The 27,008-nt window shown below is 41.1% G+C and overlaps 1 protein-coding gene across 1 annotated transcript; it reads right to left on the bottom strand.

Moving 5' to 3' along the window:
• Nucleotides 1-298: 298 nt before the first annotated feature.
• On the bottom strand, nt 299-26,669 carry LOC109197115 (NACHT, LRR and PYD domains-containing protein 12-like). Its single transcript, XM_019352285.2, has 13 exons — nt 26,620-26,669; nt 25,763-25,791; nt 24,966-25,103; nt 23,017-23,095; nt 22,645-22,873; nt 20,768-22,550; nt 20,482-20,655; nt 20,175-20,348; nt 19,845-19,891; nt 17,936-18,191; nt 1,630-1,685; nt 1,163-1,522; nt 299-1,042 (listed from the first exon to the last, which is right to left on the bottom strand). The coding sequence occupies exons 2-13, from the start codon at nt 25,768-25,770 to the stop codon at nt 777-779; spliced, it is 3,570 nt and encodes a 1,189-aa protein (XP_019207830.2). The 5' UTR covers nt 25,771-25,791; nt 26,620-26,669; the 3' UTR covers nt 299-776.
• Nucleotides 26,670-27,008: the final 339 nt, after the last annotated feature.

Raw genomic sequence — 27,008 nt, 5'->3', positions numbered from 1 at the left:
AGTGTTTTCAGTGCTGAGAGTAAAACAGTCATTTCAACTCCAATTAAATATTATTTAACTAGAATAATGTTATGATTAAGAGTTGGCATGAACAACTCTGAATTATAATGAGTGTTGGTTTATATCTACACATTCAGTGTTTTATATATTTTAAATAATTATCAAACTCCTGCCCTTGCTGTTTTACACCTTGTGAACTAATAGTAGCAAACATGTTAGATTACACTTGGTAGATCTCTCAAAGATCTTCTGGCTCATTGATAAAATGATTTGGACACACGCATACACAGAAGAATCATAACTTCTTTCATATAAATAAGGATTTGTTTACAATATATACACATACACATTAACTTTAGGAAAAGTACATTCTAACTATGGCGATCCATAGTCAAATTATTAGGAGTTCATTGTAACACTTTGAATTCTTTTAACTTCTTGAGTTCAGGCACATTTTAAACAGTAATTGTTGATAACAGCTGATGGGAGAACAACAAGTGATTTCAATCGCTCTGCATACTTAATGGCCAAATAATAAAGATTCCTCAGACAATATCTGACAGAGACAAATGATAGAACCAAAAGAGGAAAGAAATGTTATTAATGATATGTGTGATACGAGCTTTAAATGTTTCCATCAGTGTTTGCGATGATGGCTGCAGACTGCAGACAGTGTTTCTCAGTTCAGACTGAGGTTGATGCTTCCACAAAGCTTCCACTGCAGACCCAGCTGTTAACATGACAATCTTTGGGGTTCAGGGAAGTCATGTCCACACTCAGATGAAGATGGTGGATGTGGCTTCTAATGAAGCAGCAAGATGAGTGGCATCTGAATTATTCAAGTTGACCACTGCTTCACTGCAGTCGCTGCCTAGGTGGTGACTGTTTAGATTTAGGTTATGTTTTCGTTTTATGATTTTATAACAGAGTTTGATCAGTAAAGCTGCTGCTGGCAGTATCAGTAAAGGATACAGGTTGAGCCATCCTCGACTCTCTGGTTGTGTGTTCACTGTTGGACTTTGACGTTTGGGGTCATCCGAACCTAACAAAAAGCACATAAAATAAATGTCTTTAATATAGATAGTTAGTCTACATACCAACCAAAGTATATTATCCCAAAGTTCAGGCCAAAAATTGATAATCATTCCACTAATAAACTTACCAGTGATGCTGAGTCGACATCTGGCAGAGCCAAAGCCATAATCTGTGTTCAGTTCACACAGGTACAGACCCGAGTCATCAGTCCTGAGTCTAAACAGTTGAAGTCTGATTCGTCCTTCTCTGAGGCTGTCTTTGTCACTCTCAACACGTCCTGAAAACTTTTCATCCTGAGACTCTGACACCTCAACACCTTCACGAACACGATACAGGACTGAATCTGTATGCTCAGTTATCAATTCACAGAGGATGTTGAGAGTTTTGGGGGATCTGTCAGGTTGGGTTGTGAACGTCCATTCCAGTGTGATGTTGTGGTTCTCCTCTGCCTGATAGGAGGTCTGTGTCACATTGACTACAAATGATCCTGTTGAGGAGACAGAGAGGGAAAGAGAGGAGCAGACACACTGAGAACTGGAACAAATCTGTTGTTGAGCTTTATTTGGAGTTCATAAAGTGAAGCTGTAAACTAACCAGAGACACATGAGGTGAGGATGACAAGCAGCAGGGTCCTGCAGATCATCTTCTCCCTGTGAGAGGAGACAGAGCAAGAGGGAAAATCTACAGTCTGACTTCGTTTACTTGTTGCAACATCTCATCCACTTCATGATCCTGATTATTACACCGACTGTCCGAAACCACACGACGACATCCACTGAAAGACAACTCAAAGAAGTTTATCACCTTTCTTTTGTTACCACCTTTGTTACAATTTTTTAATGAGGTCATACTTTTATACTACAATCAATGAACATACTGGGCCCACTACATACTACACTAGTTGTTATGCAATGAAAAAACCCATGTCATTGAGCACAGTTTAAGTGGAATTTCTAGGTGGCAAGAAGTTTCACTAACCAACTTATTGCAACAATGGGATCCTATTACAGAAGCTCTAATTCAGTGAGCTCTTTAGAACGAACCATTGTTTTACAAAGGTTTTTAAAGAATGACTGCATGGCTAGATGCTTGATTTCATATACATACGGCTAAAGGGTTGAAAAAAGTATGAATGGCCTCTTTCAGTCCCAAAACGATATGAGGGTTACTTCCCAAACCTGCCCCATATAAGCTCATCCAGTCCAAAGTTAGTGTCCTCCTTAGTAAGGGTTATGTGACTGCTGCAGAAACACTGAACTTTTGTTCACCAAATAAGTGATTTGGATTTTAGTTGGAATAACTCGAGCTATATCAGCATGTGGGTGTTCAACTTTTTTCATTGCTAAACCAGATTTAATTTAACATATAGTTATAGAAGGGTAAGATAAGGGTTTAGGTGAGGATCCACAGTGGCCTGGAGCCCCCAAAAACCCATCCATAATGCTAATGCTGCTGACTAACACCCCTGCCTTCATTCATCCAGTCACATGTGAAATTTTCAGGGTGACAGATTGAAAAACATATGAGTCACAAAGTCACTCTGTTTTGGATAAGCTACCGTGAATGGTGTTTAATATTTTGTCAACACAACAGCATCAAATTTTATTTTAAAAAAACCCATTAGGATGTGACCTTGATGCGTGAGTTTTATGTTTTTTTCTGTTTTATTTCAACAAATTGCCATTAGTCATCTTTATTTTGACTTTGAACTGATCATTCTATTATAACTATTGACAGCTACACATTTAATAACAATGGAAAGTTTACTTAAAACAATGGGCATTAATTATTTAGAATTAAAATGTTTAAATATAGTCTTTTGCTGAACACCTGACTGCAGTGCACCAGGTAAGTTGTTAACACTTTAACACTGAGCATATTTTGGAAATATAATACACATACAGTAAATACTTCGTCTTTCCTGGAAGTATGTCTGTTCTTTTTTTCACAAAGGGAAGGTGAGTTAAATCCGTCAGCCTCTTTGCACACGTTTCTGCAGGTAAGTCGTATTGTTGAACACAATGGATTTGCTGGAGATTCAATATTTAGACTGAAAAATGAAGAAAAAAAGATTTTCTGTCGCTCAGGAACAAATATTTTCCAGCTGTATTTTAGTAAAAATTGAAGGCTTAGTGGCAGATAACATTACACAGCGTCTCTCTTTCCTCTGTTGAAGGTTTGATGTGAAAATAACTAAGAGAATAAAAACATCCCATCGGGGGGTCACATCAAAAATGACCAGCAGATTTTGTCCATATCACCAGCAATTTTGCTAACGCACACCCGTGGTCTTACTAGGTTTTAAATGTATGTTAACCAGAAGAGGTAACCAAAAGAACAAAGACAAGCACATGTAAACGTGTGGCACCCAGTTACTGCGATGGAAAATGGGGGTGGGGGGTATAAAAGACAGGGCATAGTTGGCACATAAAGTATGTACATCATCCCTCCCCCAACAGTACATCAGTACAATATACCCTCCACCACCACCATACACACACACAAGTGCACAAATATCAGAATCAAAAACTTGAGCTCATCATTTGTTGAATATTTTCAAGAATAATAGTTATTAGCATTGAGTGCGGATGTGTCCAGAGTGATAGATTAGCTACTTTTGATAGTTACAGCAGAGGACAAGTGGTGACAAGTCTTTGGACACAACTACAACTTGTTGTTGGTTAGGTGATGCGGGCATACATAGGGGTATACACGTTTTGTTATCACTGGAGCATTCATGAAACAGTCCACAAGGCTCAGTGACTATTTAAGGCTAAATGCACTGAAGGCTGGGAACTGTTTTGTTTTGTCAAAATAAAACAGTTTGTTTTGGGAATTAAACACAAGTCAGCCTCCATTAATGAAAATACTTGCTCTCCCTGTGCTCAGTTTTAGCTAAAAACATGCTGGTGGTTGCTAATCAAGCTCTTAACACGACATGAGCCTCCACCCTCCATAGCAGGGTATATTTACCCGCAGCAAAAATGCACTTAGAAAGCGAACTAAAAAAGGCTCCTTCAAGGTTGATGCAAAGGCTAGTGTAAAGTTTTATAAGAGCTATGCCTCTGTGGCTGTGTACAAGTGTGTGTAATTTGATGATCTTTAAAGCCAAAATGAAGAGCCATCTTTAAAATTACTCTGTATATTCACAGGAACCAAAATGATAAAGGTCTGAGGTTGAGCAGAATAATTTCTTACTCATTGTACTTTGTAAAAACCACACAGAAAAAAGTCTCAGTGCTGAGCTGATTATATAAACATATAACCCAGATATGTGAAAAAGAACTGAAGGAGAACTGTGGAAGGAGAAACAGTAAATCTACCCAGTTGTCATGCTGTTGAGTTTACACAGTTTTTTTTCTTCTTCTGGTTGATTCCTGTCAGGCCAGTTTTCCAATCTGGCCACGATCTCTCTCAACATAATTATGTTTATAGATCCTCTCATCATCATCTGGGTATATATGTATACATAAATATGTAAATCTGTTCTTTTTGTAAGGGTACTGACAATCCAAGTGTTTTTTTCAGATATGTTCAGTTTGACCCTTAGATTTAAAATCAATGTCACAATGTTTTAATTCAAAGCAAATTAGTTATATGTCATGTGTATCATTAACGTTATTTCTTTCAATTTTTTCCTCACTGTTCTTCCTTTGTTCATTACACACAACATTGTCTAAAAAGGATGAAATCTAATGAAATAATAACATTAACATTATCATTCCTAAAATGACAATTATTTTGTACTTAAAACATTCCAGCTTTTCTTTATCATCTTCAACTTTCCAAAGAGGAAATTTTAAGATTGACTTCCAGAAGCTTCCAACCTTAATTAAAAGAATCTTCTAACTAAACAAACAATTTTTCTTCAATTAAATAGTTTGAAACTTACCAAATGTTCATCACCACCGTGCTTCAGTCTGCAGCTCACTTTCTTCTGTGCAATACTGAGCAGCCTCTGTTGATTTTTATGTTTTGGCTGCAGGTGCCGACACGCCTTCATGGTTTGTACTGCATTGGTTGAACAGAAAATGTGTTAGATTAGAGTCCAGCTCCTCATGACTTACTTTTAGCACTTAGCCCTGTGTTATTTTAAGTTTAAAACCTAAACATAGTTTGCTGAATTCCATACCCCTAATTATGCATTTTATCACTCTTATTATCAAATCAAATCTATGAACAGGAAATTTAGAAAGACTTGGACACATGTAGTCATTTGCTGTGTTTATTTTGTCATTCTGTGATTTATTTTTATTTTTACCAGATTTAAGTTTTACATCAGGTCATTTGATTGGACAGTAGTTGCTGTAAAGAACAAGTGTTATGTAACCCACAGTTAGCAGTTTCCTGTTTGTACTGTTTGAGTGTTCACTGATCTGTGTAAAAGAAGGATACTCATGTTACTCTGAGTATGTTTAAGGTACAGAGACAAGTAAATTAGCAGATTCTTTTTAATTGTCTTTCACCTTGTCTTCTGATTCTCTGAGATGTACCTCAATTTGCGCATAAAATGCAAGAGTTATAGTTAAGTTATAATACTGTTTATCAGTTTAAAATGGCACATGAAGAGTATTGTGATCTAGCTCACCTGTAGCTGCAGTTTTCTGTTAATGAAGGTATTAATTGGTGCATATGCACTGATTAGTTAACATTTTCCTTAATCTGTCATGATTTGTTGATAATAATAATTTAAATTTTATTTGCCTGTTTCTTTCCCGCAAGCTTAGCCCATTAGAGTCTAGGGAGTTTAGAGGATCTATTCACATTTCACTCTCTATTTTAAAGTGTGTCTCTTGATCTTGGCATCCAGTAGTGCAGTAGCATTGAGTCCCCTACCAGCCAGTAAAGACAAAGTGCTGGTCCCAAGCCCAGATAAATTGGTAGAGTTGAATCAAGAAGGGCATTCAGTGTAAAATGTTTGCCAGTTCAAACATGCAGATAATAAAAAATGACTCTGTACTGAATCGGTCAGAGCCCAGGTTAATAAAGACTGCCCCTGGTGCTGTTGGACCAACATGGTGCTGAAAAAAATGACTTTTATTCATTGGCTAGCCAGAAAGATCAAGCTGGAAAGTAACAAAGGGATTAAGGATAGAGACAGAAATGTACTAACAATGGACAGAGTGTGCGAAGCAGATCAACATAATACTTTGAGAAGCTGATGAATAAAAAATAAGTTAGGCTAAGAGAGGCGATGATCAGTAAGCAGCTGTGTGGCTTCATTCTGAGAAAAAAACACTACACATGGGAAGTTTGGTTTGAGAGGGTTGATAGAGAATAGGCTAAGATGATTCGGGTTTGGTGACAAAGTTAGAGAGGCAAGGCTGAAATGGTTTGGATATGTTGAGAGGAGGGATAGTAAATAGATTGGACAAAGGATTTTGAATATGGAGCTGCCATGAAAGAGGAAAACAGGACAACCACAGAGAAGTTCATTGATGTAGTGACGGAGAATATGTAGAAGGTTGTGCACGGAAACATATTCGATTATTTTAATCATTTTGCTATATATAAAATACATTTTCTCCAAACTGTGCATGTAAAATTTTGATCTAAATTTACATTTTACATTTCACAAATGTCTTTGGCTTTTGTCTCTATATGTCATGTTCCTGCATGTTCCTACTATAAAGGCCACTTCTTTGTACATCATCCAGATTCAGGATATTGTGTCATTGAGAGTCATTAAACTCTGTTTAGGTGTATTACTGCAGGTAATGTACTGCGTTTCAGTCCCCTGTACATCTATGACCGCACACCAACCCACCCAACCAATGTCATTGGCAAGTATGCCAATGACACCACCTTGGTTGGGCTCATCTCTGATGGCGATAGGACAGCATACAGGGCAGAGGTAGAGAACTTGTCCCACTGGTGATGCTCAGAAAATAACCTGAAGCTGAACTTCCTTAAAAAAAAACAAAAAAAAAACTCATAAAGGACTTCAGGAGGCACAAACATGTCCACTCCCCCCTCATTATAAATGGAAAAAAGATGTATTCTGTCTCCACCTTCAGGTTTCTGGGCACCCACATCTCTGCTGATCTCACCTGAACCCACAACACCAACACCCTAATAAAGAAGACCCAACTGCGGCTGCACTTCTTCCGCGTCCTAAGGAAGAATAACCTGGACCAGAAGCTGCTGCTGGTCTTCTACCACAGACCTCAGTGGAGAGTGTGCTGGGTGTTTGGTAAGCAGGGGCCACAACGGAAAACAAGAAGGCCGTGCACAGGGTAATTAACACCGCCAAAATAAAAAATCGTTGGGTGCCCTTTGCCACCCCTGGAGGCCAGATCCTCCCGTGTAAGGAAACAAGGGCCATCACAGGTGGTCCTTTGCAACCTGCTCACCTCTTGCTTGACCTCTTGCCCTTTGACAAGTCGGCGCCTCAGATCAATCAGGTCCCACATCTCCAGACTCACAAACAGCTTCTTCCCCTGGGCCATTCGGACTGTCAATAAACACCCCACACAAACATACTCACACCCCACCCCTGCCCACTTCACTAATCTGAGCTATGATCTGAGTAACCCCCCATCACTATGGCCACTCACACATGGGCTCTATTCAGAGCGAGTCTTTTCTTTGCACTACTTCCAAGCACTTTGCAATTATTTTGTTCTCTAATGTGTGCCTATTTCTTATTTTTGTATATATTTCCCTTATTTTGTATATATCCCGCTTATATATTTAATATATTTGCTATTTATTCCTGCTGTCTACTATTTATATTTTATTCCTGCACAGTTGGTGTGGAGCACCCACAATTTCGTTGTACATGTACAATAACAATGAAGGGCTATTCTATTCTACTAATGCTACTGAAAGGTAACCAGAATGCCAGCCAGATATTTACTCTACTGTTAACACATTCAGCCACAAGATAGTGTCATTGGATTGTATTTGCCTTGGTAAGCGCTATAACAGCAGAAGAGTTAGGAGCTAAGTGATTTAACACAGAAATAAATACATTAGTTTCAGTATTGTTGTATACACCTACACAATATGCAAATATTAATTGATTGATGATAATTCTTTTTTACATATAACATACAAAGTATGTGAAACCTGTAACATGCAGTTCACTCCTTTCCTGTGTGAATTCCTGGCCCGACTAAATAAATGACCAGACCAGATTGAAATTCCACCTCACAGAATAAGTTTTTATTCTTAAATCAATTTAATTTGAAATATTTTGCCTCATTAGATAGTGTAGCAGTAAAGAGTAGACACAAAAGCAGGGAGATAAAATCGGGGAAGACACACAAAAAGGGGCCTTGGAGTCAAACCTGGGCCACTGCATTCAGCCATTCGGCATATGGTCACATACTCACCACGTGAGCTAAACTGATACTTTGTTTTTTAACTAGCAAACTCTAATTCTACATGCAGGAGCTAGCAAACATAGAGACATACGTAAATCAGGATACCATAACATTTTATAGCATAATATGAGCCATTATATTGTGACACACCATTCTAATCTGTGTCTGTATTGTTGTGTTCTGCCTGGTGTTGCACTGTCTTTGTTTTGTTTTTTTGCAGTTTTTGCACGATGCACTTTATGTAGTCCTGTGTTGATTGTCTGTTATATGTCATATGTAGCACCATGGTCATGTTATCTCGTTTCATTGTGTACTGTTCCACTGCACATGGTTGGAAAGCCACTTGACTTGACTAATCTGACATTGTATTCTGTACTGTCACATTCTATTTGGTGCTCATTCTGGTTGTTAAGTGATGATGTATAAACCCTGCTTCTGGGTCCAAAATACACTGCATTTATTAAGGCTGTTGTCTTTTTAACATGTTTTAATGCTTTGTATCTTGTGTTGTTTAATCTGAACAAGCCCCTAAAAATAGTCAGTTTCCTCACTTTCTGGGTTTTTATTATTCATCTGCAGCATATTTTAAAACTCAGTTTTTAAAACCTTACGATGCAACTACAGCCTATTGGCTCACAGTTTGTCAGACAGCAAGTATTTTATACAGTCAGAAAAGAATCGCTTTGAGGCTAAAAATTTGAAGCTGAGGATCAGGAATTTTTCATGGCGAGTAATCCAAACCATGCAGCAGTATAAACCATGCTGGGGATGAATCATCTCAGGTGTTCTAATGACTGAAGTGTGGTCCATTTTCAGCATTTTTGTACTGCCATGCGATTGTATTTGTCACTGCCCATCATGAGCCCTCATGTTAAATTTTACTGAGGGGAAAAAAGTTAGCATCCATCCTACAGCTTCACTACGCTAATGTGTTTATATTATCGTAATGATAGCTCTGTGGCTAGCCACCACGTAGCACACCATTATGTGCTAGCTAGCTTAACTTCAGTAACCCTGAAAACGTCACTGGTACTTAGTTTTTGGTCTTCATTTATGTCTGAAGTGATAGCACAGCTGTACTTTTTAGTTTTTCAGAAATCCCTCAGAATGAATATGGTATATCATTTTTAGATGGAAACTAGCGAGCTAACTCCCTGCTAACTTCCGTTACACTTCATAAATCCTTTTTTTTATGGATGCCTGGATATTAAACTTGATTGTTTTTTTTGTTTTTTTTTTCTTCTTCTTTTTTCTTTTTTTTTGTTTTTTTTCTTTTCTCTTTCTTCTTTTTTTCCTCTTTTTTTCTTTTTTTTTCTTCTTGTTTTTTTTTTCTTTTTCTTACTAGCCCGGATAGATTTGAAAACGGCGTTTTCGTCTGAAAATGCCCCGAGTCCACACTATCGTTTTCAGTCGTTTTTACAGATTTGTGTGTCCACATTGAAACGGCCGAAAACACTTACCTTTCAGTACTGCGCATGTGTGAAACGCAAGATGATTCGACCTCCCTCATTTCTGTCTGCTGTTTATTTACTTTCCTGCTCTTTGAAACGTCACAGCAAAATGTCGAGGAAAAGCACAGAGTTTTTTAAATGGACTAACAATGAGATGGAGTTGTTGCTGCATGTACAAACTGATATTAATCTTTAATAGGGCTGTCAAAATTGAGAGCAAACAAAACAACTGCTGTATAATGCCCTCCACTATCTTAGTTTAATTGGTCACTTGACTGCATCACATGACTAAAATGTGTCGTCGTTTTCAAAAAGTCTGTTTTCGCTGCCCACACTGCGACGCGAAAGCACAGTTTTCAAATGTATGCGTTATGAAGAGCGTTTTCAAATGCTGCGTTTTCCTTGAGAGAAAACGCCGTCTCAGTGTGGACAGGAGGCCAAAACAGAGAAAAAACAATGCGTTTTCAAACGAAAACGCATTACTGTGGGCGTAGCCTCAGACAAGGGACTCGACGACATTAGTCCCAGAGTGCTGAAGGCCTGTGCTAGCCAGCTGTGTGGAGTACTCCATCATCTATACAACCTGAGCCTGCATCTCCAGAGAGTCCCAGTGCTATGAAAAACATCATGCCTGGTTCAGTGCCTAAGAAGAATCATCCAGCGGCACTGAATGACTACAGGCCTGTGACTTCTCATATTATGAAGGTTATGGAGAGCCTTATCCTGGAACACCTGAGACCCCTGGTGGGCAAGTCACAAGACCCTCTGCAGTTTGCATACCAGCCCCACTTGGGGGTGGACGATGCAGTGATACATCTACTGAAGAGAGCGTATTCTTCTCTCGACAGACCTAACACCACATTTCGGGTTTATGTTTTTCGACTTCTCTAGCTCCTTTAACGGGGTGGCTGTAGCTCAGAAGGTAGAGCAGGTCAGCTGCTGATCAGAAGGTTGGTGGTTCGATCCCTGGCTCCCCCAGTTTGCATGCCAAATATCCTTGGGCAAGATACTAACCCTGACTTGCTCTCCGATGCATCCATCGGAGTATGAATGTGTATGAATGATAGTTAGAAAGCACTCAACGTATAGATAATAGTGCTTGTGTGAATGTGTGTGAATGGGTGTGTATGGGGTGAATGCGGCGTGTTGTATAGAGTGCTTTGAGTACTCCAGGGGAGTAGAAAACCAGAACCAGTCCATTTAACATGATCTAGCCCAGGCTGCTCAGAGAGAAGTTGGAGGACATGCAGGTGGAGGCGCCACTGTTCCAGTGGATCAGCGACTGCCTGACGGTCAGACCGCAGTTTGTGAGACTGCAGAGCTGTGTGTCAGAGAGTCTGAACAGCAACATAGGAACACCCCAGGTAACTGTTCTGTCCCCTTTCCTCGTCACCATCTATACGACTTCAAGTACATCACAGAAACCTGTCTCCTCCAGAAATTCTCTGACGAAACAGCCATTATTGGAAGTGTGGAGATGGGATGGGAAGAGGAGTACAGAGGACTGATTGATTGCTTCATGAGGTGGTGGTGTGACGTCAATCACCTGCAGCTGAATGTGGCCAAAACAAACGAGCTCGTGGTGTACTTTGGCAGGAACAGATCCTGACCCTCCCCTGTCTGCATTGGTGGGACTGATGTCAAAATAGTCACATCCTACAAGTATCTGGGAGTTCAACTGGATCACAAGCTGGAGTGGTCTGCCAACATGGACGCTGCCTACAAAAAGGGTCCGAGCCAACTTTTCTTTCTACAAAGGCTCAGATCCTTCAATGTATGAAGCAGGCTGCTCTATATGTTTTATAACTCTGTTGTTGCAAGCACCATCTTCTTTGCTGTGGCATGCTTTTATGGTCACTGAAACTCAAGACAGTATTGTTCTACTTAAGAAGGCTCCCTGTGTTTTCCTGTTGGAAGCTGGTCATATGTTGATGTATAGTGTAGTCCATTTTGAAGCTACCACTGGCTAGTGTTACTCACTCTTGATGCTGGAAGGGGTAGACAGGTGTTGAGGCAAAGCTCTTAGGGCCGATCACAGTGGTGACAGCATCTCTGTGGGCTCTCTGCTCAGCACTGTAGAATTTTTTTTTTTTTTTTTTTTTTTTAACCTGTCCCGTTTGGCTCTTTTGCCATCAGAATTATTGTCTAAAGGCGAAGAAAGATGCCCAACGGATTTACTTTACCAAATTGACCATCCCAGCCTTGCCGTAATGGTCCATTTGATTCACCTTTTATTGTTTATTTTATTTTCACTTGCTGAATATGGGACAGACTTGACTGGGGGAAAGAAAGGGGAGAAAGAAAGAGGGCAAGAAAAACAGCTGAGAAGAGGGACGGGGAAAAAGGGCAAAAAACCAAAAACCAACAGAATAAGCAGACAAAAAATACATATATCGATCACCTGGATCACCTGTTGAGAAAGAAAAAAAGAAAGCAAGCAGAAGAAAACGAGAGTAATAAACAACATCACAATGATATATGGGAATATGACAGTAAATACTAAATATTAAACATTATTGTGCAGCACGTAAGATCGACAGCGCACAGTGTGCTTTGAGGTAGGAGCCAAAAAGGGTGTAGTTTGTGTGTGTGATCACCTGTGTGTACACCTGTGAGCATGGACGCGCTTGTTTTTTTTTTTAAAAAGGTTCCTTCATGTAATGATCTGCTAGAGGGTGTGGTGGGCCACTGCCCCGTCCTCCAGGGCATGACGCAGGTATGGAGGAGATCAAAACTCCAGACATCCAGAGGCCCCCAGAACACAAGAGACCAAGGAAGACCAACAGAGGGGCAGCTGCGTCACTATCCCAGAAAGAGCTGAGGAGAGTCCCAGATGAGGAGTCACTCAGCAGCTGCGGAGCAGAAGTCAGGGGGGGTTGCAGTGACGTGCCCGTGAGCTCCGCCGGCAGCCAGCTATGCCTGAGTGACCGAGCCCTGGGCCGAGAGGCCGAGGGCACCCCACCTCCGAAGTGGCCCGAGCGAGCCCCAGGCTCCAGGTCCCGATAAGCAGCCGCCAAGGAGTGAGCCAGTGTGTACCTGGGCGCCCATCCCCGGACACAAAGAACCACCAACGCACCGATGTCTGAGGGCGTCCGCCACCGGCAGGGGAAGTGGTGGGGGGAGATGGGCCTCCAAACCTTGGAGGGCCTGAGGTGTCCCCAGAGAGGTGGCGTCTGATACCCAACCTGACATATAGACACAGACATACAGGCACACACAGATACAAACATCCATTCCCACCCTCATGCTCTCATAAGCAATTACTCCACACTCAACCAACACGGAGACAGACATAAAGAGAAGCTGTACACACAATCACTCTCCCCAAGCGTACTTTAAGAACCGGGTCTAGGTACCCTTGCCCCTGGAAGGGGAAACAGCACCCAGACCCAGGTGGTGTTACCCTTTTCCCTGCGGTGGGGAGAAGCAGACCGCCCCAACTCCGCAGCAGCAGGGAGGCCCCACATTCCAGACCCCAGTCGGACGGCCAACTCCTCCTCCTAGCCCCCCCGCTCCAGCAGGCCGCAGAGAACGGGGGTGTGTGAAGACTCCAAATCTCCCTCCACCCGCTCATATGTAGTGTTGATGTATGTGTGTTCTAAGGTGCATTTAAAACCCAGGAGGGCATGGAGCCACCTGCCAGAGCAGCAGGTAAGCGCATAGCCCCTCCTGCTAGCCCTCAATGTCTACGTGTAGTTAAAATTGAGAGGTGGGCAACAACGCCAGGGGTGAGGTGTACACCCTGATGGTAATTTGGATTCTGTGTGGCGTGCCCACCCCCAAGATCCTATATGTATGTGTAATGAGAGTGTGAGTAATGTGAATGTCTAAGTTGTGGGATAAAATTGAGGCAGAGGCAGCCAGAAGGGGACAGAGGGGGGGGATGCCTCCTCTCCACCCTGGTGACACACCCCTACCCCAAGGCCTTGCATGTGTGGGTGATTGTGGTGGAGCGGGAAGAGGGAGGCAGCTGGAGATGGGGAGGGAAGGAAGGGAGGGGCAAGTGACCCCTCCCTGGGGCCAGCTCCCCCGCTGACCCCAGTAGGCACCCCCATACTCTGCAACCCGCCAGGGAAAGGGGGGCCCAGGCCCATCCGGACCGGGGCCCAGTGCAGCAGCGCCGCCCGGCCCCACAGAGCCCGGGACAGTCCACCTGACCCCACCACAGAGAAAACTGCACCCACCCCATCATCCACTCATCTTCCAGACTACACAAGACAATAGACGCCCATTCTGAGATCTTCCTCCACCTCTCCTGTATCTCCCCCTCCTGCAGAGAGAGTTCCTGAAGAGAGGAAAGCTCCTACAAGATGTGACAACCTCCCCCACCAGTTGAAGAGCCCCCCAGGTGGCTCGATGCACAGGCGGCACCCTGCGCCAGGACTGGGCCCCATACACCCACCCACCCACAACCCCGGCAACACACCAACCAGGACCCAAGCCCCTGAGGCTTGGCCAGGGCCCCAGCCTAGAGACGGAGTGCCCCCAGAACCTCACGCCCATCCCGGACCCACCCAGGGGCAGCCAGGCTACCAGGTCAGTAACCCACGTCCGTCAGCACAGACCCTCCCCTAGCCCTGCTGCACGCAGCCACGAGGAAACCGTCACCTAAGAGCCAACAGAGCCCCTAATTGGCCATGACCGCTACCCCGGGTTGAGCCCCCCAAGGAAGATGCTCCCGGGGAACCCCCCGATGCCCTAAGCCTGTCCCTACCCCCACACCAATCACAACAGCGAAGGTGGGGCCAAACTAAGACCCCCCACCCCCACTAGGTGATGGAGCTGATCAAAGGAGCCCAGAGCAATTGATCTGATGTGGTGGCAGAGGCTGTATCAAGACTAATGTAATCTAATAGATAATTTCTATATTGGTTAGAATTAAGATTATTTTTATTTTTCCAGTTCATGAGGACTGTTTTCTTGGCTATGCATAGGGCATAGCATAGGGCATATTCTTTTCCGGAGTGACATTATCTAAGCTGCCCAACAAACAGGGGAAGTTGGAATGTTACATTTCAGACACTTTGATAAGTCTTCACATATCTCGCGCCAAAACTTCTGAACTGGTGGACAGAACCAAAGAGCGTGGATATAATTGTCCGGTGAATTGGTTTGGCAGTGTGAGCAGTTGTTGGTAGACGTAAAGCCCATCTTGAACATCCGATGACCTGTATAGTGCACTCTATGTAGTATTTTATTAAATTATTAAACTTGATTGTTACACCTGGTAGAGCAGCCACACTGATAATTCTATTACAGATAAAAGATTTTAGACAGTGTTTAGCTTTCAGTGATGCCAAAGTGTTTGTTTGACTTTGGGAACTGAAAAGGAGTTTAGACCTGGAAACAGCTAATCAGACATTAGACTTAAGATGAGGCGGATTGAACTGTCAAGTGTACAGAAAAAAAAAGGAGTTTATCTTTTGCTAAATTTGCAAGTCTCCGTTAATTTATGTGTCAGGCTGTCACACTATTCTTTAATCCTGCACAGGATCTCTTCACTATGCTGGAGAGAAGGCCTCAACAGCATCTTGACCTTTGTGTGACTTGGTTGATTCTTTCAATATCCTTGCCAAAGCAAGGTTGAAGTAAGAGGTACTCACTCTCTCACAGGGATAGTCCTTTTTTTCACTATCACTATTTGGATCTTGCACCTCAGCTATTTCTGTCACCGTGTATCTAAATTGTTCTGTAAATTTTGTTGACCATGGACTGTCAGCTGTGATTATTCTTTTCCCCAAGGGTTGTTTCTTCACACTTATTTCTTTGAGCTCTTTCTCTCTCTGTCTGTGTGTGTTTAGCTGGACTGGGTAGTACCACCAGGGTCAGCAACATACCATAATGAAGTGGATGGGCAACCAACTTTTGACTCAACTGAGGTATACTATATCAGTAGAGTTCAGCTGAGGGGGCACACTGACTTTGTTGGGTGGGCCTAGACACCTGAGGCCCATAGATATCACCAACACTGAGAACCTAATCTCATCTAAATGTGGCTGGAAGGGTACAGTATTAGTACTTTGATTGAAAATATTTTACTATGTACATCATACTATTTCTTTTCTAGTTTTATTCAAATTTAAATCTTCACATGTATCATGCTGTATTACTATTATGACTAAAACCAACAGAGTAATAAAAAAATCATGTTTATCTTCAAATTAAGGTGATAAGAGACAATGATTTTTATTTATTTATTTTAAATGAAAAACCTCATACAAAGAGAGGGATACTCGATTTATGCCCTTATGGCAACCAGTTACCCTGGTCTTAGTGAGGACTTTATCAAAATACTAGTGTGAATGAGGAGAAGAATTATATAGGGTATCTCTGAATACACTGGATGAGTACTGATCATTTATGTCCATATGTTCATTTTATATAATGAAGATATGTTAGTGTGTCCTTATCAAAAAGTAAGAACATGCTGACGTGAAAAAAGAAATGCTGTTCATAGTCCATCTTTCAACTTTAACTCTTTATTGCCATTGCACAGTCACACTTTCCACAATAGTACAATTAAATTGTAGTAATGTCTCACATTGGTACTAAAGAAATGCCTTATATACATTATACACAATAAAATATATACAATATGGTAGAGTTAAGAAAATATATGTGACTATCTTTGAGTTTTCCAGACACTGAATTTGATTCTCTGCACACAGAGTTTCTCTTTTCATAGGTCCTTATGAATTCTCCTACCCACCATTACTTGACTTAATCACATTTTCAATCCAGGTCAAGAAAAAATGTTTTTTTTTTACTATTCAAACATACACTTTAACAGCCTATAGAAGGCTATGTACTTCCTGGGTCAAGCTGATAAAGCCTAATGAAATGTATTGTTTCACCTTTGCTCCTAGAGGTTAAATAATATTATGCTGTTTCTGCGGCATAACTTAAGAGCACAGGCTGCAGACTGCATGCAGACTGTCCTGTCATCAACAGAAAGTGTCAGTCATATTTTTCTCTCTTCAGTTTGTAAGGCCTTTAAAACAACACGTTTTAACCTGTAAGTATGCTGTTCTATTTCCATGACCCTTTTGTTGAGTTTTTTTTTTTCATTATTATTATTATTATTATCATCAGGCACCTAGAGCCTTAATAGTATATGATTAGTAAATGGTGCTTTACAACATTTGATGAACTTTACAATAACATGATGAACTTGTATCAGTGTTTGTTAATGCTCTTCTCATCTCATTCTTCACAGGTCCAGTACAGTCTGATTCAAAGTGTGGATTTCTACAGCAGAGTCCCTAATCTCAACGAATCTCATGTCTGTTCCCAAAGTTTCACTTTATGTCACGTTTTGAATCCAGTCTGAACTTTGACTTATGACTATATGACTACACAAGCCTGACCTGGGAACTGGAATACATCATGAGACATGACTTGCTAACTCTTTGTCTCTCTCTTTTATTTTTGTATTTTTTCACTAACAACTAAATACCCCTCTTTTGGCCAGATGGTGGTGCTACAGGTTTACAATGCAAAAGGCTCTGAACCATGCAATTGGATTGCAAACATATTACAACCATCAGTTCACTGGATCAAACATTTAGCCTTTTTTAAAATTCTTTCCTCAGTTTTCCTTTTAAATATCATAGATCACACTTCTATAAAAATACTATATATACTCTATTCCCCTACTACTGCATAATCTAGAAGTTAAGAAGGTGGCACTAGGACTTTTGGTGTAATTTCAAACACATTTGAAACATTTATCACATTCAAATTTATAATGTTGTGCATTTTGAGATATGTATGGATGACAGTTATGCTATTATAGTTCAGTCACTTTGCTATACTGCTACTTTATGAGCTCAGGTTCAGTTTTCTGAGTCAGCACAGATATAGATATGAGAGTTGCGTAACCTAACTCTAAACCCAGGGTATACAGGTTCAGTGAATGTGGTGTTGAAGGTGTGGAGGTGGACCAGTGTGCCAGAGATTATGTTATAGAAGGACACGGTGCCCATAGGACAGTCCACATACACTGCTACTTTGTGACAGGCAGAGGAGGAGACAGGGATGGCTCTTGATTTGTAATTGTGAGTTGCAAAGTATTCGCCCTCATCACAGTACAAACACCAGGACTGATCAGTTTTGCCAAACCTGCTGTCATCACCGTTTCCTTTCCGTTTGATTCCTTTGTAAGCCACTGCAATATGAACCTCTCCACTCCACTCAACCTCCCAGTAACAGCGACCCGTCAGAGTGTTGGTACACAGCAGCTGAGGCCAATGATCAAATCTGTCATCATTATCAACATACTGCTGGTCCTCTTCTACATGCACCACCTTCCTGTTGTTGGCAGACAGTTTGAGTTTTCTGTGTATTGTGTTTGGATCCAGGTTTAGTTCACAGAAATCTAATGGAAAAAATATGAGGAGAAGATATGCAATAAGTTTTTAGAACACTAATCATTCAGTCATTCAAACTACAAGAGTTACTGTGCTATATAGGCTGAAGACATTTTGGAATTAAAGGAATGCAATCATGAATAGAGAGCAAGAAAATTTAGACATCTACAGTACCGAACTGCAGCATGCAGTGATTGTTTAACTACAAGCCTGAAATCTTCACATCTCAGGGTCTACTACAAAAATTACTTACCACCTCACAGGATGGTTCGTCATGGGATTGTGTTGTTTGTCTTATACTTGATGATGAATATCACCTTTAGCAATCAATGAAGTCAAGTTCACATCCAAGAATCCACTTTTTAATGTCACATCTGAAGTTTGCTGTTATTCCCCTTAGGGTGGTCTTGAAAACTCTACTACTTAAGAACTTCCACTCTATAGAATTGTGGTTTCATAGAGTATCCACTGAAAACTGAATTCCCAGATAATGAGGCCATATAGAGCTATGGCCATGTGTCAACAGTAGATTTTTATGAGTGTCCGTCAATGTTGAAGTTACGACTGTTACATTACTGGTTTCCAAAACGGGTTGTAGACATCGAATGTCACTTCTCCAAGGTGAAGATTCCCAAAGTAACATGTGAGATAAGACACTTTAACTAATCTCCTGTAAAGTAACTAACCTCTTGAAAAGGAGCAGGATGTTAACTCTGGACTGAACATCCCTATCTTGTTAGTATCCTCTACGCTGTTTTTGCCCCAAGTGGATCCTCAGATGGGTTTAATTGGGATGGACATTTCTCTCAAGCTAGTGTTCTGTTATTGGACTAATGGGCTATTAATAGTTTGACCACAACAAACAGCTCTGGTGAAGAGAAGGGCTGAGCTGTCAGATGATCACCACCTGATGGTGAGTTTGATCAAATGGTTGGATACCAAACAGGCTTGGCACAGTGAAGAGGTCTAAGCACCGCTGTCTAAGAGAACCTCAACTTCCATTTGGAACTCTACATTAGACTTTACCCGGGCTGTCCTTTTCATGGAGTCTATTCATGAAAATAGAATCCATGAAATCCATGGCAAAAGATTTGTAGATTGGTTTATAGATTATGTCTGCATTTAGTGGATGACATGGTCATGTTGGCTTCATTATGTGGTTACTTCCAATTTGTAGAGGATCAGTTTGCAGTCAAGTGTGACGATAAGTGGAGTGAGGATGTGTGAACCTCCAAGTCTGAGGCCGTGGCTCTAAGATGCAAATCATTTAGACACTTTCAGTGCCAAATGAAAAGTTTAAGTATCTCTGGAACTTGTTGGGAAGATTGGAGGACACTCTTAGCCAGTTCTCTGTGTATCTTCTTCAGTGATGTAGACACTCTACTGGCCCTGGTTTTCACGTCAGTCCATGAAGAACAATATCCAGCTGGTAAAGTGACTTTTTATGTTTGTACAGTAGTGACATTTTACCTATGTAAAGCTTTCTTGGAACTGATTGCTTGTATACCTTTGCTGTGGCTGTATTTTTTAAAAACTGATCATTTCAAATATACATATATAAAGAGGATATATAAAGTGTACTACAGTTATACTACACAATACAACTGGGTTTAAATGCAAGCTGTCAGTGATTTATTGCCTGGATTTAAAAACACACTTACATTTTCTTAAACCTGGTTTCAGCCATTGTACTCCACAAGGCTCCATCCTGAAATTAAAAAAAGGGACGGTGTCAGAGTAGCCCATTCTTATCCAGCAAACAAAGAAAATAGTTCCTGTTTCCATCCCTCACTTGCACAAAGTGTCATTCTTTTGTTTTATTCTGTACCTGTTTTGTTATAAGCATATAAAACAAAATGTACATTTATTAATTACATTTACATTGTCTTGCCTTTACAACTTTGCATTGTATTGCCTACTAATAACACTATGGTGTAGGCTTACAGTATGATAGAGGTAATGTTTGTAGCCCTACCTCGACTTCTTCTTACCTGAGGGTTTCCAGTTTCCACTGCGGATCCTGCAGTCGAGTCAACAGCAGCTTCATTCCCGAGTCTCCTAGATGATTGTAGCTCAGGTCCAGCTGTCTCAGATGGGAGGGGTTAGAGCTCAGAGCTGAATTGAGGAAAGCACAGCCTTTCTCTGTGATCAGACAGCCTGAAAGCCTGCAAATATAATACAACACATGGCACACAGTCTGAGTGAACTACATTTAATTTATTTGTTTGTCATTTAAAACAAAGATTATTTCAATTAATGAAATGTCAAAATCTTAAACAAAGAGTAAGTTGATCTAACCTGAGGATTTGAAGTGTGCAGTTTGGACTTTCAAGGCCAGCACACAACAACTCCACTCCTGAGTCCTGAATGTTGTTGTTACTCATGTCCAGCTCTCTCAGTCTAGAGGATTGGGATCTGAGAACTGATGATAGAGCTTCACAGCTTTTCTTTGTGAGGTTACATCCACTGAGCCTGAAAATATATCAGTGGAAAACTTAGAAAACATCTGTGATGTTACCAAATTCCTGGAAGAGCACAGATGTGAAGCATGCCCCAACCTGTTTCACACTGGTTACACACTTACAGAACTTTCTTGGAGGCTTTGACCACTGGCAGCAGCCTCAAAAAAGCCTCCTCTGAAGCTGAGTATTCCTTCAGATCAAACTCATCCAACTCTTCTTCTGATGACAGCAGGACGAAGACCAGAGCTGACCACTGAGCAGGAGAAAGATGAACTATGGACAGGCTTCCTGAACTCAGATGGCGTTGGATCTCCTTCACTAGAGAGTCATCATTCAGTTCATTCAGACAGTGGAACAGATTGATGGTTTTTTCAGGAGAGAGATTCTCATTCAGTTTATTTTTCATGTACTGAACTGTTTCATGATTGGTCTGTGAGCTGCTTCTTTTCAGTGTCAGGAGGCCTTGTAGGAGCGTCTGATTGGTCTGCAGTGAAAGACCAAGGAGGAAGCGAAGAAACAAGTCCAAGTGTCCATTTGGACTTTGTAAGGCCTTGTCCACAGCACTCTGATAGAACTGTCTTACTGAAGACTCGTCAGTCTGCGCTGAGGCTGTTTCTTCTTCTTCCAGCAGGTTGATACCAGAGTTGGTGAATGTCAGATGGAAATGAAGAGCTGCCAGAAACTCTTGAATGCTCAAATGGACAAAACAGAACATCTTATCTTGATAGAGCCCCTTTTCTTCTTTAAAGATCTGCGTGAACACTCCTGAGTACATTGAAGCCATTTGGACATTAATGCCACACTCTGTCAGGTCTGATTCATAGAAGATCAGGTTGCCCTTCTGCAGCTGCTCAAAAGCCAGTTTCCCCAGTGCTTCAATCATCTTTTTGTTCTCTGGGCTCCAGAGAGGATCTGTCTCAACTCTCCCATCGTATTTAATGTTCTTCACTTTGGTCTGAACAACTAGGAAGTGGATGTACATTTCAGTAAGGGCCTTTGGCAGTTCTGGTTTTCTGGTTTTTAACACACTCTCCAGAACTGTGGCGGTGATCCAACAGAAGACTGGGATGTGACACATGATGTGAAGGCTTCTTGATGTGATGATGTGGGAGATTATGCTGTTGGCTTGCTTCTCATCTGTGAACTTCTTCCTGAAGTATTCTTCTTTCTTTGGGTTAGTGAACCCTCTGACCTCTGTTACCATGTCCACACATTCAGTAGGTATCTGATTTGCTGCTGCAGGTCGTGTGGTTATCCAGATGTGAGCAGAAGGAAGGAGATTCCCCCTGATAAGGTTTGTCAACAGCACATCCACTGATGTGGACTCTGTAACATCAGTCAAGTTGTCAGTGACATGGAAGTTCAGAGGAAGTCGACACTCATCCAGACCATCGAAAATAAACACAACTTTGAACTTTTCAAAGCTGCAGATTCCTGCTTCTTTGGTTTCAGTAAAGAAGTGATGAACAAGTCCCACTAAGCTGAACTTTATATCCTTCAGGAGATTCAGCTCTCTGAATGTGAATGGAAACATGAACTGGGTGCCCTGGTTGATTTTACCTTCAGCCCAATCAAGAGTGTACTTCTGTGTTAGGAATGTTTTCCCGATGCCAGCCACTCCCTTCGTTAGCACTATTCTGATCGGTTTATCTCTTTCCTCAGGTGAGGGTTTAAAGATGTCTTCACATCTGATTGTTGTTTCTGGTTTTCTGGAAAAAGTTTCAATCTGTCTGACTTCATGGTCATTATTGACCTCTCCAGTTCCTCCCTCTATGATGTAGAGATCTGTGTAGATCTGATTCAGAATGGCTGGGTTTCCTGGTTTAGCAATCCCCTCAAACACACACTGGAACTTCTTTTTCAGGCTCGATTTAAATTTTAATTGACAATCTGGACCAGGGTATTCTTAAGGAAAGCACAATAAACAAAAGTATTAGAATTTCAATAAAATAATAATAATAACTAAAAATTAATAGTTTTCGAAAAGAAATTCTCTTACTGCTCAGCAGACGGGCAGCCAGCTGTTCCTGTTTCATTTTCTGCAAGAAGTTAACTGTGATCTTCAGAAATGCCTCTCTACTGCTTCTCCTCTGCTCCTTATCCCCACTGTCCAACATCTCCTCATCCCCTGTCTGACTCTCTGATGATTGTGTGTAATCTGGATTCAGTTCATTCTGTGCTTTCTTTAGCTCATTTTTCACAAAAATTATTATTTTGTCCTCCAGCAGCTGTTATAAAATGAACAGAAAAGTGCAAAAATAATAGAAAATCAATGTTGCAAGACAAACACATAATCAAATGGTCTAAAAAGCACAGAGAGATAAATTAAGGGAAATGAAGGGATTTTCTTATTTGCTGTGTATTTGCAGACCTTAAATATGGAATTCAATTCAGTTTGATGTTGCTGGGCAGGCAGAGAATTGGAAACATCTGAGCTGTCCTGTTCGTCTCTGTGTGGGCAGCATAAACGAGCATCACCAAGCATTTATTTTAAACACAAATACTTTACAAACAGTAGTCAATTATATATTTTGTTCTGTTGTGATATTCCTTCCATCCATCCATCCATCCATCCATCCATCCATCCATCCATCCATCCATCCATCCATCTTCAGCTTATCTCGGGCCGGGTCACGGGGGCAGCAGCCCAAGCAGAGAAGCCCAGATCTTCCTCTCCCCTCCATCTGTCGATCTCCCGCTCCCTTCTCCCATCACTCATGAACAAGACCCCAAGATACTTAAACTCTTCCACTTGGGGCAAGAACTCGTCCCTGACCTGGAGTTGGCATTCCACCCTTTTCTGGCTGAGGACCATGGCCTCAGACTTGCAGGTGCTGATTCTCATTCCCGAGGCTTCATACTTGGTTGTTCCAAAATCTGTTCCAAAGCGAGCTGGAGGCCATAACCCGATAAAGCCAAATGAGATATCTCTGCTTATCTCTGCGAAAAGCAGAGATAAGATTCTAACACCACTCAAGTGAAAGCCTTCTGTCACTTGATGCCTACTATGCCTAGAAATTCTGTCCATAAAAATTACGAAAAGACTAGGTGACAAAGGGCAGCCCTGGCAGAGCCCATCACCCACCAGGAATAAGTCTCACTTATTGCAGGCTATGTGGACCAAGCTCTTGCAACAGTTGTAGGCCTCCTTTTTTAGTTTGGTGGCTCCCCTCACCTCTGGTGTCCACCATTTGGTTTGGGGGTTACCACCATGACAGGCATCAATCACCTAGTGGCCACAGCTCAGTGCAGTTTCTTCGGCAATGGAGATGCTGAACATGGTCCATTCGGACTCAATGTCCCCAGTCTTCCTCAGAATGCTGTTGAAGTTCTGCTGGACTTGTTCGTTGAAGATCTCGTGGACCAGGGCCTCTGCTAGGCATTCCCAGCACACCCTCACTATACGTTTAGGCGCGCAGGGTCTGTCCAGCGTCCCCCCCACCACCACCACCACCACCACCTGATCCAACTCACCACCAGGTGGTGATCAGTTGACAGTTCAGCCCCTCTCTTTACCCGAGTGTCCAGAACATATGGCCTTAGGTCTGGTGATATGACTACAAAATCGATCATCGACCTGTGGCCTAGAGTGCCCTGGTGCCACATGCACTTATGGACATTCTTATGTTCCAACATGGTGTTCGTTATGGCCAAACTGTAGTTTGCACAGAAGTCCAACAACAAAACACCGCTCAGGTTCAGATCCGGGAGGCCATTCCTCCCAATTATGCCCCCCCAGGTCTTGCTGTCTTTGCCCACATGAGCACTGATGTGTCCCAGTAGGGTCCCCAGCATCCTCCAGTACCCCACCCAGGGACTCCAAGAAGCCTGAGCACTCTGAACCGCCACTCGGCGCATAAACGGAGATGATGGTCAGGATACGTTCCCCGACCTGGAGGCACAGGGAACAAACTCTCTCGTCCACTGGGAAAAACCCCAACATACAGGCAGCAAGCCGAGGGGATACCAGGATACCCACCCCAGCCCGACACCAGGGGCAAACACTAAACCAAAATATCATAAATAAGCAACTGCATTAATTTTTCACAGGAAACTAAAAACATAAAGATACTTAAGAAAAGTCCATTAACGTTAACTTTTAGATCATAGTGATAAATTTTTCTCACATTTTTTTCATACCTGTATAAAAAATCTATTTGGGGGTTACAACATGGTTTTAGAGTTTATGTGAACATTCGCATTGCATTAGTATATAAGCAGACAGAACATTTAAAAAAGGGGAGACCAGAGGAGAATCCAGTAGCTGTTCAATTGTAATGGACAATTGTAAGGTACACTTAAAATTGATCTGTATCTTACTTTCTAACAGCAGAGGGCTTTTGTCGTTTAAAGTTAATGGGGTCATTCATAGACCAGTCACTTGTCATGGACACACAGCTGGATTCACCTTCTATGTGAGGTACAGATGTAGGTTCAGGGCCAGATTTCTGATGGATTCTGTTGGAAACAGAGAGAAAGACCATCAGAAACGGAAACAAAGCTCATAGCTTTCACCTATGAAAATGGCAGGACAAACTAATAACATAAAGGAATATAGCAATCATATAAATGAAACTCTTCACACTTAATGATTGTTTTTCTTTTCTGTTAATACTATACACTAATAATGCTAAATATGATGGTAATGTATAAGAAAAACGTAAGTTTCAAACCCACAACACTATATTAATGTTTCTTTAAATATTATTAAATAAAAGAGTCTTAATAATTTGTAGGTATTTTTGTGTTACTATGGTACACTCCTCTGCTTTCCTTACTGGCCTTGAAGTGGCAGTCCATATTTTGATGTTGTTCACCTTAACTGCTACTTTTCTACGGCCAACAATGTGTAGCCAGGAGTGTAGTCCTCATGCCCTTCTACCTGGTACTTTTACATGTTGCCTCAAGATTTTGAATGAGAATATATAGTAATAATAAACCTTTTTATAAAATCTTGAGTCAGTCTTCAGTTCCTGCTCTGTCTTAAATGATTGGTAATAACACAAAAGTCTATAATGTATAAATAAAACACTGACAGCAGTGCTGAACAGCATATTGTAGGATTAAGATTGACGATTAGTATCAATAAGAACTGTGATGTGAGCTGAATGTGATACCTTTTCATGTTGGTAAAACCAGTGGCTACCTGATCAAAGAGAGAAGGCAAAAATCATTTTTAATATTACAGCTGCAGTATCTCACCTTTAATGTTTCAGTGTACTGTCAAAAATAGATGTGAGAAATCACAGAGGGAATGATGGGCCTTTTCTTGACATATCAACATGCCAGCAGACAACAAATTTAATTATGATGAAGATGAAATATTAGAGGTTTTCATTAAAGTTCAAACCAAGTCAAAGGTCTACTTACTCAACATCTTTCCATAAATGCTGTAGAAAATGTTGGTACTCAGTGATCAAAAATTTGAGTGACATATAGATGTGTATGTGAAGAGACATGTTGATTCTCTTACAATCTACTAGATATTAGTGATATGTTGTACAACTTAAAAACACTTTGGATTTAAGCAAGAAAATTACCATGATTATTCTGCATCAGCCATTTTATTAGAGAGAGAAGACCAACAATATCTATAACCAATTTTATTATTCTATTCAATTTACATTGCACATAAAGAAAGGAGTATATGGGTCCAGTAGCCATTTAAAATGTATAAAATGCAGGACTTACAGTAGGGATTCCCCTAGCCTAAATCTGATTCTTCCATATAAATTAGTGTCCATGTTCTTTCTAGTGCTCTTACATAGTGCAGCACTCTAATATAATTTGTTTGTGGTTCTAGGTTTATGTTACTCAAACCACAGGTTCACCAGTAATGTGAGGTACTTCAAGTACATTTAAAATGACATATATTTAGCTAAAGCCACCAACCCCACTGAAAATAGTTCCATCATTCAGAGATTCTTGAACACACATGTAAACAATTTCTTTAGTAAAAATAATTTATAGTTACCCGATGTTCACCACTGTATCCTTCACCCTGCAGCTCACTTCCTTTTTTGCATAAACACCAAACCAAAGAAAGAAGTGAGCTTCCTTGTTTGTCCAGTCTGACTGGTTGAACAGTGATAGGCGTATCAGGTTACAGGTGAGTTCTGGTAGTGTTGTTTTTATGTTTTAAACCTGAGCACAGTGAGCTGAATTTCATCCTCTCCCCACCTGCTTTATATTAGAATGTAACTCATTTGCCACAAACAGAAACAAGAAGAGGCGAAGCAGAAAAAAATGCTGACAGACATCAATTTCAAATTTTCTAGACCAGACACCCATTGATAATAATAATTATTAATAATTATTATTAAGAATAATAATAATAATTATTAATATTAATAATAATAATTA

Source organism: Oreochromis niloticus, linkage group LG3 (genome assembly GCF_001858045.2).
Source record: "Oreochromis niloticus isolate F11D_XX linkage group LG3, O_niloticus_UMD_NMBU, whole genome shotgun sequence".
Lineage (NCBI taxonomy): Eukaryota > Metazoa > Chordata > Actinopteri > Cichliformes > Cichlidae > Oreochromis > Oreochromis niloticus.
Note: the sequence above shows the minus strand (reverse complement) of the source record. Positions and strands in the feature narration are given on the sequence as shown.

Excerpts from the sequence above, each read along its gene's own strand:
- LOC109197115 (XM_019352285.2), bottom strand. Across the intron at positions 22,874-23,016 it reads AATTGAATTCCATATTTAAG|CTGCTGGAGGACAAAATAAT; the intron begins GTCTGCAAATAC and ends ATTTTATAACAG. Across the intron at positions 20,349-20,481 it reads TGCACACTTCAAATCCTCAG|GCTTTCAGGCTGTCTGATCA; the intron begins GTTAGATCAACT and ends TTATATTTGCAG.